Source organism: Aulonocara sp. 'chitande type north' Nkhata Bay, linkage group LG5 (assembly GCF_057382095.1).
Source record: "Aulonocara sp. 'chitande type north' Nkhata Bay isolate Kocher_YH1m ecotype deep benthic linkage group LG5, A_spYH_male_GT1.1, whole genome shotgun sequence".
Classification (NCBI taxonomy): domain Eukaryota; kingdom Metazoa; phylum Chordata; class Actinopteri; order Cichliformes; family Cichlidae; genus Aulonocara; species Aulonocara sp. 'chitande type north' Nkhata Bay.
The window spans coordinates 40913471-40928907 of NC_141348.1; the positions used below are offsets into that span (position 1 = coordinate 40913471).

Sequence of the window (15437 nt, forward strand, 5' to 3'; positions counted from 1 at the left end):
CAAACTATATTTATCTAGTGTAATCGTAGCGCTGTCAAAGTTCAATATTTAGATTTTTGAAACGAGGACACCAAACAAACCGTACAGTTTGTTCGAGAACACGTTTTCAATTTAACAGTTTCACATCAAGTTGAACGAGCACAAAGTTTGGGGGGATTGTTTTAAATCAAAATAAATCATTCTAACCTTGTATGTATTTATTTGAAAATAGTATTTATAAAGAGTTTGTTTTTCTTTACTCCTGCTGTGCTTCGTACCAGAAAGTAATTTTGTACATGTATCATTAGTTTAAACCGAGAGATACATTTCATATAAATGGACAAATACATTAATACAGTACATATATCTTTGTGTCCTGGGTTTGAATTCACCAGCAACAAACTGACAGCCCTCAGGTTATACACCGCGACTCTGACATGGATGACTGGATGGACAGACAGACAGCATTCCTCTGGAAATGTTTTGAGCTTTGAACAAATATTTATTTCCACAATGTACAATTCTCTCAAGTTCACCAGTTACTCCTGAAACACACACACTTTTGCCCAGTTCATTCATTATCTACTCTAAAGTGGAAACATTGTTTCCACACACAGCTGTGCTTTAACAATAAGCAACACGCTTTTCCAAATAAGAGCATATTTGTAGATGCTAAATAGACCTGTGATATTTACTATTTTGGTTTGAAGTTTGACCCAGATTATATACCTTTAACGTAGTGCACAAAATACATGATATGAATGAAATTTGTATTAAGTACCTTGGATAAGTGAGACATTAGGGCACAGTCCAGTGTTGTGCATGACCTCATGAGTCCAGCCAAGGAGGTAAAGTTTGATTGGGCAATGGATTCCCTGGGCCAGGAGCCATGAGGGTAAAGTGCATCAGGAGGGGACACAGATCATAAGACTTGCATCATACTTAACAGTCAGTGTCAGTGGAAACTGACTGAAACAGAGGAGTGGACCTGTGCACTGCTGAGTGGACCTGAACTTAAAACACTGTGAGTACACATCTAATGCATATTTATAGATCATGTCACATCTACCCGACACAGTGATGTCTGACATTTGACACTTGTATTATTTAAACGAATGATAAATCTGCAGTTTCTGCTGTGGGCAATTTTTAAATTAGTAGGAAACGCTCGACATGAGTATTGTAGCCAACACTGAACATTAAAGAAGATCAGAGGTCTTGAAGCATCGTGCTGGATATAAATTTTATATAATGATGGCAGAACTGAGTTATTGAGTTCAAGGGTTCTTCTGTGAATGGGCTATTAAACCGATGCATGTACCTCTAACCACACAGGCAGTTTTTCATGTAGGTAAAAGTAGGTCATGAACCCAAATATGATTTTTAAAACAGCTTCTATGAGTAATGTTTTCGTAACAGATCATAGATTTTGCTGAAAATCTATTAGTACTGGCTGCTCATGAAATTAAGTGAAGCATCAGTTTAGCATTTTGACAAAGGGAGACAAAGTTCATCAATACAACAAATCAAAAGGAAAGTAACAGCTGCTCGGGCTCAAGTAGAAAAGAGGTCAAGCCAATAAATATTTTCTTAAACATGACATAGACTCATTAATAATCTTAGAGTTGTTACAATAAGGATGATTTGCTTTAAAAACCCCATATGACTGTGTCTGCAGCTGCACAGCGTCTAATCTGAATTTCTTTTTGACGCGTATCTGTTTAATGGAGGAATGACCAGAATGTATGGGTCACTAATGAGGTCAATGACTGTTTTTTACCCCACAATGCAACCTCTCTGCTGTAGCTTATCTCTTATAACCTGCAGTGGAGACGCGGATCTTTATCATTTGTTTAGATTGTTTAGCTTGAACTGCAGTGACTTGTGGCTTGTTGTGGAAAACCACTGTGGGTAACCACTGTTCCACAACACCGAGCTTACAGGTGCCTTTATCCGGACAAGCAGTTCACTTTTTCAGTTTTGGATTCACACGATTGGTTTCACTACACCGGCACTGAGGCTCATCAGGAATGATAATAATCTCTGACATGAGGCAACCAGCCAGCAACGAGCCAGTGACCTGATGTAATTTTTCAATTTATCGTGGAAGATCCTCTCACGTTATTAAACTTTAACAAAAAGCTAAAGCCAGGTTGAATCTCGTGGCAATTGTGGCAGCTGCTGCACTGCTGCTGGTAGGCTGAAACACACAGGTAAACAGTAAAGTACTGGCAGCTAGACTCATTAAACTCTCTTACTTAATGGAAACAGTTTTTTCTCCACTAAAATAAAAATATGCGTTGTATCGAATATAAACTTTAACCTCCTAAGACCCGAACTCTTCCACGGCATGCATTTTTAATTTCTCTTTGATACTTGGTCACATTGGGGCCCGATGAATGTAAACCACCTTATTACCTTACCTTATTTTTGTTTTTAAGAAAAATAAGAGCCACATATGAGGATATTCGTTTAAAATTTTGATACAACAGTAGCAGTATAACGTCCTCGTAAGTGGATATCAGGCCCTTGTAGAGCAAAATTGAGTATTTTAGTCTAAATAACCCAAAAATGTGATGTCCACATATGTGGACGCCAGGTCCTAGGAGGTTAATAGTGAGTCTTATTTTAATTTTGCATTTATTGCTGTGAATTCAGTCTTTCGTGAACTACGACAAGGTAATTCCCTCTTCTACTTGCAGTTTACCGATATAGAAATACTTCAAGTTGAAAAATTGCTCCTGAGGTCTTTACCTTTAACGCTTCTTAGCCACACAGACACTGGAAACATCACACATCCACAACATTCAAAGTGAAAACACAAAATAATAACATATACCCATCATAACACTAATTCTAAATGAAGGATTTAAACTTAAACATTCATGTGTGTCTTACTAATGTGCAAAACTATACCAGTAAAAGTTGCTTACTGTTTATAGGCTGTTCTCCACAAAGCATTTACAACATTTGGCGCGTCACAAGTTTGCAAAGAATGATATATTAATGCACACAGCTTATTTTAGTTTAACATAAATGCGTTACAGTTATACTCACCACAATTCACCTAGAAGATTTCGGCATGAGCTATACACATGGAATAAATAAAAGCATTACATCACTCACTTTGACAGGCATCAGTACGACAGCACGTGCATTCATTGAAAACAGACTAACCTCCAGTCGTGAGGGTAGCCATGACGACCAAGGAGGCCGATAGCAGGGTGTATAATCGGAAGATCAAGCCCCGACAGTCATCTGACAACTCAAGCTCTGGTATGGACAAAATACTGTTTTATACTGTAAGCTGATCTTTCAGTTCTGTCTATTTTTACACAGTTTTAGGTGAAAGATATATTCAGTATATTTAAAAGTTTAGCGAACGATGTGAGAAACATCTGTTCTTCTCTCTGCAGCTGGCAATCATGATAAGGTGGTGGAAGAAGATGCGAGGCAGTGGGAACGATGTACTGAGGTATTTCATCACTGTTTCTTTAAACGGTGGATGAAAGTAGGAAAGTGGTTTACAAAGGCAACACAGTTACTGAAACGTGATTTGAAAGAAATGATTTTTTCCTCTTGTAGAAGATCAAAATAAAAGTCATGGAGCAGGTCCAGGATCAGCTCAATGAAATTCTAGACAGAGTTCTGACTGAGTCCGTCCAGTCCCTCTCCAACACCCAATCAACAGTAAATGGAAAGACAAAAAATATAAGCTCATCCAGGTAAGAATGAGACACAAATTGGTCTGTTGGTCACCATATTTTTTTATGCTAATCACTGAAGTGTGTGACTGTTTTTCTGTTTATGCTTTGTGTCAGATCTCAGAGAATGGATGATGGCAAAGTGTTTATGGCCAGGGCGTCACTGCTGGAGTGAGTATAAAAGATGTGAAAACACCCAAATTAAATCAGAGTTGGGTTTAACACAAGGGTTTAACATCTACAGATTGTCAGTGTACATAGTTTTCAAATAGAAAATTCTAATTTAATTGGATATATGCATGGTTTATGCATTTTATTAGGTTATTCAACTGCTCGTTAATGGATTTATTTGATCAGCGCATCAAATGCACATTTAGGCATGTAGATATGGACAAGGTGACCTGCTGAAGTTCAAAGTGAACACAAGAATGAGAAAAAAAATGATTTAGGTGACTTTTAACGTGGCATGGTTGTTTATGCCAGACAGGCTGGTCTGAATGAAGCTGTTGACTTACTGGGATTTTCCCACACACATCTCGATGGTTCCCAGAGAATGGGTCAAAAAAGCAGATGGGCTTACAGGAGCAGAAAGTTCACTTGGGCTCCTGATCATACCGGACATACAGACTGAACAATGGAGACTGAAAAAACGTTGCCTAAATCTAAAGTTTAAATATATGCTGCTATATTCAGATGGTCAGAATTTGGTGTAAACGACATGAAGAATGTATTCATCCCGTTTGTGTCTATGGGTCAGGCTGGTGATGCTTTGATGATGGGGGGTATAATTTTGGCACACCTTGGGCCCCTTAGTACCAAGTGGCCATCATTTAAATGTGACAGCCTACCTACGCATCATTACTGACCCTCTCCATCCCTTTATGACTGTCTACTCATCTACTGATGGCTGCTTCCAGCAGCATAAACATGAGCCATCTGTACTCAAATGTCCTGCACAGTCACATGCCATCTCAATCCGAGAGCACCTTTGGTTTGTGATGGAACATGAGATTTACCTCATGCATCAGATAAGTCTGATGCTGTCGCTTCAATATGGCCTTAAATCTCTGAGGAACGTCCCCGGTACCTTCATGAATCGGCGACACAAAAGGGAGTCCAACCCAGAGCTAGCAAGGCGCACCCAATCAAACTGCAAACTTAGATGGGACTAGCACGTTTTTGTAAACCTTTACAATATTCACAGCAGAGTTCGCACAGATTTATCAAACATGGGGCCATTTTATTGATTTTGTTGTGTATTTATTTGTGTCTTTCCTCTTCTTTCTCAGCGAACTGTTCGAGATCAGCCACATCCGGACCATTTACCACATGTTCATAGCTGTTCTCATCATTTTCTTTTTGAGCACTCTGGCTGTTGACTACATCGATCAGGGCAGGTCAGTGGGACACGTGGATGTGTGTGTGTGTGTGTGTGTGTGTGTGGTACTGCCATGTGTCAAACTCTTTAACCCTGAACCAAATCTAACAGAAACTCAATTAATCCAAGACTTCCTGTTCTCTTATCTCCCGCCTTCCTTGCCCCTCTGCTCATCTGGTAGCAGAAAGATAACGAATCAACTCCTCTGAGTATTTCTTCTCTTGCTTTGGGCAGTGTCGTAATGATTTGGTTTTTGTTTGCAGTTGCAAATGTTCCTCATTTGAGCTAGTGCCAGTGGGCAACTCTGCTGTGTGCAAATGATTTGATCCATTCAGCTTCAGTTAACAGTGAATTTTTATTTACATGCGCTAAATAATGGTACACAAATAATACTATCACACTTGTGACACTGTTCTTTAAAAAAAAAAGACACAGCTGTAAGTGTGTGTTTAAAATCTATTAATATCATCACTGGAGGGGCCTTTTGGATGAAAGAATGTCAGAGGAAAAATATTCAATGGTGTTCACGATTCGAGCAATGAAAAGAAAACCCAGCTGTGTTTGAATACAATCAAAGTGGTTTCCAATACATAATAAATAATGAATATGATTTGTGTTTTGTTCTTTATTTCTTTATTTGTTGGTTTTCAATCCCAGGTTAGTGTTGGAGTTTGACCTGCTGTTCTACGCCTTTGGGAAGCTGGGGACGGTCACTGTAGCCTGGGCCATCATGTTTTCTTACACCCTGAGCGTTCCCTATTACACCCTGCTGTTTTGGGGCTCTTTGTACCACAAAGTCCCCTCCAAGATGGGGCTGTCTCTGGGGATGGGGCTGATCCTGTATCTCATACAGACCTGCATACTTGGAGTCTTCCCCATCTATGTTGTTGTGCACCACCAGTTGCCACCTGCATCGCGGTTTATTGTGATACTGGAACAGGTGAGTCTGTCACATGTGCAGCCGCTCATTTTTTCATTTACTGCATATTCAGTGTAAAGAGCTACTTTGTGTTCAAATGCAACAGAAAAAAAAGATTATTGGTAATGACCTGTGCTAGAAACACACTGTATCATAGATAACATTACACACATATTCACTGGCAATCATAGGTAATCCAAATTGTAGAAGCAGTAATTCACTGCCCTCAGCTGGAACATTGTGATAAAGATAGCCTGCTAGCCAGAGATGGGAGCTTTCCAACTGGAAAGTCACCAAAGGAGAAAGCATCTCTGGCAGCAGATCTCACTGCAGCCAGCATTTGAACATCACAAACCCATACACTAATACCTCCTCATCCTCTTTATCACATCGGCCCCGGCCTCCAAAATCAGTCTTAGCACTAAAATCATTTTAGCTCTGTTTGATGGAGTGAGATAATCTCGGTGCTTAGATGCTTCTGGGAAACCCGGCCATGATCCTCATCTGACTGAGTCCAATCAGTCTTTTTTGTATTTACATGATGTTCATGGCATTTTAAAACTGCTGAGTTTGATGCAGAAATTAAATATTCAAACTCCCTGAATTGCCCCAAAATGCGGTTCACTGCTGCTTTATGATGCTCCCTGCTCTACGCAGATTGATTGTGCATCATCTCTGAACTGCAGTTTATGACAAATTAAGCCAAGTTCTGCAACTGTGCTGCTCTCTGCCCCACCATGCTGCACTGCTTCATGTTTGATGGGAGTGCACATAAATCATGAGTCAACAACAAAAGAGAAACAAAAAAGAAAAAAAGAGATGTGAGTATCTGGATGTTTCATTTCGGGCAGCTTGTCAGTTCTTGGAGTGAAGATAAACATCTACAGTAGAAGCAGCTAATACTGATACACTGTCTCCCTTCACGTAATAACTGTATCCATTTTCTCCAGATTCGATTCCTGATGAAAACCTACTCGTTCTTAAGAGAAACGGCTCCTGTTATCATGAAGAATGCTCCAAAGGAAGGTATTGTATTGAAGTCCGGTGTATTTTCTCTCCGGGCGCTATCATTACTCACAGTGACACTCCCGGAAACAAGGGGGAAAAATGACTTAAGCAGAACTCTGCAGGTTACCTATGTAATAACTTTAAAACTAACAATGAATCTGCAGCTAGAGATGCTCTTGTACAGGTCTGTTAGTGGGAGATAAAAATATGAAACATGAGGGGAGACCAAGAGCAAAAACATGAATACTTAAAACAAATGCCCCCTGGAGAAAACTGTAGTCCTGACTTAAGTAGTAAAACTGACATAAAATCGAAATGGAAGTTAAGATCATTTCTTCACACAGAAGGTCCGTTAAATACATTTTTTATAGAGCAGGGCTGTAATACAAGTGTTTAAAGGACGCCACACTAGCTGGAACAAACTACAGCAAACCATTTAGTAAAACTGATGAGTCTTTAAGGCAGATAATTTGGTATAATGGCTTAATGATTCAGCGACAACCCGAGTGTTGTTTAATTTTTAAAGATGGCCACTTGTTTACAGGTTCTTGCATTAAAGGCACAGTGAAGCTGTGAAATTAAATGAATAATGAATGACTCAACAAGACTTTAATGTGAAGCCACTTTTAAAATAACTTAAAGGTTTTGGACACAAACATGATGGCCACACTAACAGCGTTGTCTTTGTCTTTTCAGGAGAAAATCACAGATTCCCAACATTTTCCAGCTATTTGTACTTCCTCTTCTGTCCAACGCTCATTTACAGGGAATCATACCCTCGGTAGGATATATTAACCCCTCATTTTGGCTGGTTATTTATGCTCTTCTGTTCTAGTAATTATCAAAAATATCTATGTCCAGTTTTCATTAAAACTGGAGGTTCTGTCATGTGACACAAACTCACAAAGCCAGCAGTGACTTTCTTTTTTATTCATTACAGCATCAAATCCCATCTCTCAGAATCTATAGCTCAGCAGCTACAAACATAAATCTAACGACGGCTGAAAAACAACAAGATGCCGTTACAAGCAGTCATGTTGATCTGAGATTAGATGCATTGTGGAATCCCTAATCTGGACTGCGACACTAGAGACAAATTCAGGCAACATGAAAACTGATAAAAATTTGAGAACAGAGCACACATTAAGAATAATCTTGCATCTGAAATTTATGAAATGTCCGTTTGTTGCAGAAATCGCCACATACGATGGAACTATGTTGGCATTACTCTTGGCATGGTGAGATAAAATGTTGCTTTCCTATTTATAATTCAGCCCTTTTGCTTTGAATATCTAACAAAAGACTTGGTAGTGTCTGCTGACCTAAAAAGAAGTTTTACTTCTGTATACTGAAATAATCTGAAGTAATAATATATCCCTGATCGCAGTTATCGCTAAGCCATTTCCACATTTGTACTTCTGATTCTCGTGTGTGTTCTCCGTTTCATTTCCTCTTTTATGGGATGTTCTCGAACCTCTTTGATGTTCCCTTTGCAGATTTTGGGGTGCCTGTTCTACGGCTACTTTATCCTGGTGCGTCTCTGCATGCCGGTCTTTAGAACCCAGACCAACGTGCCTTTCAGTAAACGAACAATGGTTTTGGCTATTTTTCACTCTATATTACCAGGTATGTCCTCTTATTCAAAGAGTCCTCAGCTGTACACACACAAACTCAACGTGGCCTTTTTTCCTCCCTTTTTTCCCCACTTACAGCGTTAGAAAGAAGCTGTGTGCAGGTTAAAGTTCATCTCTGACTCTGATTGTAACATCATTTATGTTTATAACATCCATTATCTCTCATGCGTGTGAGTCAGCACTGGTTAATATTTTACTAAGCCTGCAATGTAGGAAAGGACTCCAGAGTGTCGTTAAGACAGTGATAAGATGAAAGATGCTAACATGAATCTGATACAAGTAATCAAAGGCTGAAATGTTTATGACTCCCTTTGAGTGAAGAGCGAGTTAGTGCAATAGCATCTGTGCCAAGTTACAATTCCTCTGAGAAAACTGGGGGCAATGCCCAAAATAAAATTGCTCCATGCAATTCTCTCCGTCTCTGTGTGTGTGTGTTGCAGGAATAATGCTCCTCCTGCTGTGTTTCTTTGCCTTCCTGCACTGCTGGCTCAACCTCTTCGGGGAGCTCCTGCGTTTTGCTGACAGAATGTTCTATAAGGTGTGCGGCTGATTTTTGTGGACACTTTAATTGGTCCAGTGGTCATTTCCTGTTTCTGTGCTGTAGACTCATTATTTTCTGAAATGCTTACTTTTACAGACAAGCAAATTCTGATTAATGACAAGTGAAATGGCAGCAGGGTGACCTGCTGGTCCCCAAACAGTTTTACTTTTCCATCGCTGAATCCTGTTGATTTATATAGCTCTTGAGCAAGAGCTGAAAATACTTGCTTATAGTGGTTGGCCACTTTCACTTCCACAAATCTTATTCGCTTATGGCACTCTAAGTACGCCTGAGAGTTTGAATGAATTTAGCTATAAAAGATACCAAGGCACTTGGGGGAATGTGGGGCAGGATTTTACCAGAAAACGTCTGTGTGGTTGTGAGTGAGACTTTTCTTCACTCTTATGTATTTTTGTCATAATCATACTCTAAGGTTAGCCATGGGGCTTTTTGTAGGTTTGTGCAAAAAATGGATGTAAGACAGCGAGACAGTGTTTTGCAAATTTCATTTTTGTTTTAAAAATGCTAAATAATCTTGAAAAGATTCTAGTGTGTGTATTTTATGTTAATTACAGGAGTTGATTCACCTAATTTACAATGTGGCTACAAATTGTTCTTAACCTTTAAACCTCTTATCTGCCCTAGATGCATGTCTCTGATGGCAGTTTATTGGTTTAATAATGTTCAAATGACACTGCTTGTCAGCTGAAACAGTTGGGACAAACGTGCATAGACTGTATATAAATGATGGCCATGCCACTGTGCCAACACCCATTAGATAGTGAAGTGCTGTTTTGAATCCTTGGGTTGAGCATTTTGGACTTTTCCTATCTTGTTATTTTATAACTGGTAATGACAAGTCTGACTTAGACACTGAGTACACTGCACATGACTCACAAGGAAGCCACACCCTAAAGCATACCCTCTTTTGTCAACAACTCTAAATCCGACTATAAATGACAGAATGAGCAGCATGGTGTATTAAATCAAACAATATAACCGTTAGATTGTGTTTAAGAAGTCACATTTTTTATAGTCAGTTTGCAACCAGTTGAGTCGCCTCCTGCTGGTCATTGAAAAGAATGCATGCATTGGCTTTGTTTTTCTCACATCTGAAATTTACGTGCAGCTTTTATAGAAAGGTGTCGCACACAATCAGAGATTGCACCGAGGTGTCTGTTTAAACTGATGAAGATTAAACCAGTATACCCACCCAGGAACTTGATGCACTGTGCAGAACTGCATTGCTTTCACCTCCAAGACCCATTTACAAATCCTTAGTTGTAGGGTTTGGTATACACTAAGATGTTTTAATAATAGCGAATCTCTCATCAGTAGAAATAGATGATCAATAATAAACATTCACTCCTATTCAGCCCTTTTTCTTGATGTTTTTATTCTGATGAGTGACTCATCCTCTGTTGTTTTTTCAGGACTGGTGGAACTCTACGTCTTTTGCTAACTATTACCGTACCTGGAACATAGTGGTTCATGACTGGCTGTATTACTATGGCTACAGGGACTTTCTTTGGGTGAGCAGAGTACTAATACTGCAGACTAACACATGTATATTGAACAAAACAAATCCCATAACTCTGTTGGTTTCGTCTCTGTTTATAAACCAGCATGTGTGTGGCAATTTAACTGTTGTTAAGTCAGTCTGACCCCTGAACTTTTAGCCAAATCCTCTTTCTGTTCACTCTCCAATCCCTGCAGCTGTCAAATAGGAAATTCCGAACTGCTGCCATGCTTTCGGTTTTCATAGTCTCTGCCGTCGTTCACGAGTATGCTTTGGCCATGGGGTTCGGCTTCTTCTACCCAGTCATGTTCTTGCTCTTTGCCGTCTTTGGAGGTGAGGGGTGTGTTTATTATTCATGGGACAGTTGTTAGCGCAGCATAAGTAACTTGTGTGCTGACCCAGCTACAGAAATTCATTCATTTGCCTAAAAGCCTTTTAAAGGGAGAAAAACACAGACACATTTTTCATGTCTACATTATTACCGCTGATAAAAGCACTGTGTTTGAGATGCCTATCCATAGCTTGTTAAAAATATGTAAACGGCTTTTGCTTTGAAGAGTGTGCCTTCAAACTTTCGAGTTAAATTCTTCAATTATTCACAAAAACACTGTAAAAAGTCTGTTTTTATAGGACTCTCACTCAATGTTTTGGTTTCTTCTCTCTGCGTGTCCTTGTCCCTTTATCGACCTCCTGCTCTCTCAATAACAGATACAAAGAAAGAACCGAAAGCCCATTAACAAATCCCCTTTCCCATCTTCTCTTAGTGGCATTCAACTTCACCATGACCGACAAGCGACAGAGCCCTGTCTGCAACATCATCATGTGGGTGTGTCTCTTCATCGGTCAGGGTGTGCAGGTGTGCCTGTACTGCCAGGAGTGGTACGCCCAGATATACTGCCCACGGACAGGAGTACGTACTCCCACGTTTGACCGAGATCTCTGTTTGTAAAGTTTTTCCTTTATATGTAGAAAATGCCTTTTCTCCTCTCCTCTATAAATAGTTTCTTCATATCATTTAATAGAATCACATAGAAAGCAATCCTAAAAAAGCCATTTTCCCACAATGTCTTACTGGGCTTACGCACAATCTCAAAATACAATCAGCCAGCTCTTCAGAAAGAAGCCATACACAAGTACATTTTATAGCATCAAATGTGGGTCACAAAAGATGCTTTCAGTCAGTTATCTTACTTTACTTCTCTGGATACAGAAGCACAAATTTTGCTAAAATCCATAAAAATTGACAGAAAAAGAGATGAGTGACCTCTTTTTTGCAGAAGAATTATGAAGAAATGTGTACTCATGCTAGGAGAATTCACCTCTGAGAGACTTCTTGAGTTTGAAGGCATGAAAACAGTTTTATCCCAAACTGCACGAGTAGTGAAGGTTTGTGCAGATCTATTCTGATTTAAAGTTGTGGGTTTCAAATTAAACACCAAGTTATTTTTTTGTAGATGTCATTAGACTGACTTTGACCCCTGCTTTAGATGACCCCTAAATGGAAAATAGGTCAACGGGTGAACAAACTTCAGGCGAGAATGAAAAAACTCATGTACACAAGCACATTACGCAACTACTGCTGGATGTCACACAGACGTCAGCAGCAAAATGAGAGTGGTAACAAACAGCCTCTTCCACTCATTCATTATCTTGACTTAATTGTCTGTTCTCATCCACAGTGATTCATATATTCATTACCGTCCTGCAGACTACATGCATTTGTGTAAACACGTGTACACGTAATCCCGTGCTGCAGATTCACGTGTGTTGAGCAGCAGATGTGAATAAAAGTGTGACATGTTTTTAACACTTTAAAAGTTGCCTTCCGACACCAAGAGTCTGATGAAGTCAGAGATGTAAAGGATTTGCTCGACAGATGGGCTCAGTGCTTACCACACTAGGAACAACTGTATGTCCGTGTATCCCCAGAGGAGGAATCCTCTAAAGCCAGTGGAATAATTCACACACACAATAGCTTAACACAGATAACATCTGTCTACAAATAGAAGTGCTCTGCACAATGAGATTGTAACTTGAGAGAAATGGATGTTAAATCTACTAATAATTTAATAAAATGATTAAAGTTACTAGAAGGAGAAGGAGGAGAAGTGAGGCATGTATATTTGGCCCAATTCTTTTCCTTTTTCTCAACAGAATAGCTTCTGGGAGCTGGTGATGCCTCGATCTTGGTCCTGCAGCTACCAGAGATGAGGCCATCCCTCTCGCAGGCAGGAGGAATAAATGATGAAGTCTGAAAGTCTGAAAATGAAGATGTAGCTCTGCAAGGCCTGATGGACTGAGTGTGGAAGAGAGCAAGGTTTTCTGTTATCAGTGCGTAAAAGATTTATTGCAGTCAGGATGTTGTGTCACTGAACTATTTCAGGTTTTATTTGTGCAGGTGGTATTTTTATCACTAATATTCATTCAAATGGGCTGTAACCGAGCATGTAGAACATATAGATCAGCGGTCCCCAACCTTTTTTGCGCCACGGACCGGTTTATGCCCAACAATATTTTCACGGACCGGCCTTTAAGGTGTCGCGGAAAAATACAACAAAATAAAACTAGTACCGGTACTGAAAAATAGAAGATTTATTTATAACACACGTGAAAAGACCCAGGAAAACGGAGTTAACGATAAAAACGCTAACAAAATAACGCTGAAAACTGATAAAAACCACACATTTCACACCTGAGCCTCAACTCTCACGGACCGGTACCAAACGACTCACGGACCGGTGCCGGTCCGAGGCCCGGGGGTTGGGGACCGCTGATATAGAACATCATACCATCTGATAACAACGGCACATAATACAACATGGTAGTTCAGTGAGATTTAGACTTTTGATAGGTGGAGCTAGCCCAGCTGTTTCCCATTTTATATGAGAAGTCAGCTTCTGTAGAGGAGAAAAAAGTACTGTACGAAGCCATACAATATCTTAATAAATAATATTTTTAAGCATTAAATAAATTTAAATATGGTATTAACAAGGCCTTATAGGCTTCAGGTTTATTACAGTTAGAATATTTAATTGCATTTCTTGCCCAGCTTATTTTTATTCCAGACAAAACACTTTTGTTCTTTTTGTTATTGTAGATTTTTATATGAGTTTTCTGTTTGTAGGACTGAAAAAAACTTAAAAGTGACAGAAAACTTTAAACAGGTTTTGACAAACACCGGGCACCTGGCCTGCAGTGTGTGTGCGCTGCGTGTTTAATCCTGCCTCGGTTGACATTCAGCTGCCAGGGATTGGCTGGGAAAGCAGGTATCTTAACCAGCCAACCACAGGCTGCACAGCATCTTATCAGTATGCTACAAAGCCTCTGTTTGCCTGCCTGCAACGTCATCCAGGAAGAAGAGGATTACCATTGGTACAGTGTTTGCATTAATGATGTAATGCTCTGTAAACTGATATACTGTAATACCAACGGGGCTCATGGAGGCAAATGCAGAACAGATAGTTTTAGAGTCAGTGTCAAAGCAGAAATGAATGGATTTAGTACATTAAATTTTATGTTTGAAAATTAAATTTGTTTGCATTTTCTTTATTTAAAAAAAAATCTGCATATTGTTTTGTTTTTGTTTTTTTTATCTCCAGCTTTCATTATCAGGAAATATCTATACATACCTCATTGCCAATAATGAGTCTCTATCTTCTGCACACTGCATATGAATCCAAAAGGGAATAACGCTTTGCAGAAATAAAGATAAAAAAGTGAAATCTCTTGTTATTTAGCCACATAATGTCATGGAAACTGGAAAAGCTTTTTATATAAATTAAGCAGAAATGGAACAGCTGGTAATTCATTTGGTAAATCTTCGTTTTACAATAGGACTTCTATGATTGGGAGAAATATAAACTTTTTCATCTGCTAAAAGCTTCACGGTGTTCACTTGAACAGCAACAGTACAGCCGTGAGCCTTGAAAACAAAAAAACAACAAAAAAAAAAGGGCTTAAAGAGGCTAAAATGTTCAATAATCTGAGGGAAACGGCGAGGATGTTACATTTTCTGTAGGTTTTCACAAAGTTTGATCCCACTTACACATACTCACAGCATTATTATACACCCAACAGCCACAGCGTGAAAAACCACCTCCCCTCAGAGTGTGCAGGTCTCCCTCCTGTTACCCAAACTGATCCCTCTGATGACGGACAGACTCTCAGGGGTGTCCTGTGGTGTCTGGATACAGGATATTGATGTTGGATCCTTTCAGTACTCTTGCTTGTGTTTCGCGAGCAGGCCCTGCAGTGCAGGCTCATTGTGTGATGCTTGGTTTGCAACAGTGTTTATTCCATTAGTGCATGTTGAAAGAGCTTCCAGATAAATGCCAGAACATACTGTAGCACGAGAAGTAACTTTTTTTTTTTTACCTTACCCGCAATATTTTAAACCCCTGACAGGCTATGTGTTCAAAAATATTATTTTTAGTTCCAGTTTTAGTGTCTATTTTCTCCCTATAGTGCTCAACTTAGACCCATGTTACTACACTGCATGCAATTCTCTTTTTCTGTCATTAAATTATGAATTTCTCACAAGATACAAATTATGAAAACTCATTACTCATCACTAAAAATATGTAAATCCTGTAACAAACTTTAAAACAGTCTGCACTGCACAAGGCTTACACTAATCCTCTGCTTGCGTGGCAATGCAAAAACTGCACCAAGTACAAGAAATCTAATGGTTTTCATACTGTCGATGGAAAATATGCTCTACTAGCTCACTTTGTCAGAGAAATGTGATTATTTTCT

The 15437-nt window shown here is 39.3% G+C and overlaps 1 protein-coding gene across 1 annotated transcript; it reads left to right on the top strand.

Annotated features, from left to right (window-relative positions):
- Positions 1-852: 852 nt before the first annotated feature.
- Positions 853-14382, top strand: LOC147331318 (sterol O-acyltransferase 1-like). Its single transcript, XM_086293584.1, has 16 exons — positions 853-1003; positions 3114-3255; positions 3396-3454; positions 3565-3704; positions 3801-3854; positions 4973-5080; positions 5719-6001; positions 6931-7006; positions 7685-7769; positions 8181-8226; positions 8485-8614; positions 9063-9160; positions 10597-10695; positions 10880-11015; positions 11447-11592; positions 12837-14382. Exons 2-16 carry the CDS (start codon positions 3177-3179, stop codon positions 12891-12893), a joined length of 1596 nt encoding a protein of 531 aa, XP_086149710.1. The 5' UTR covers positions 853-1003; positions 3114-3176; the 3' UTR covers positions 12894-14382.
- The last annotated feature ends 1055 nt before the right edge of the window (positions 14383-15437 follow it).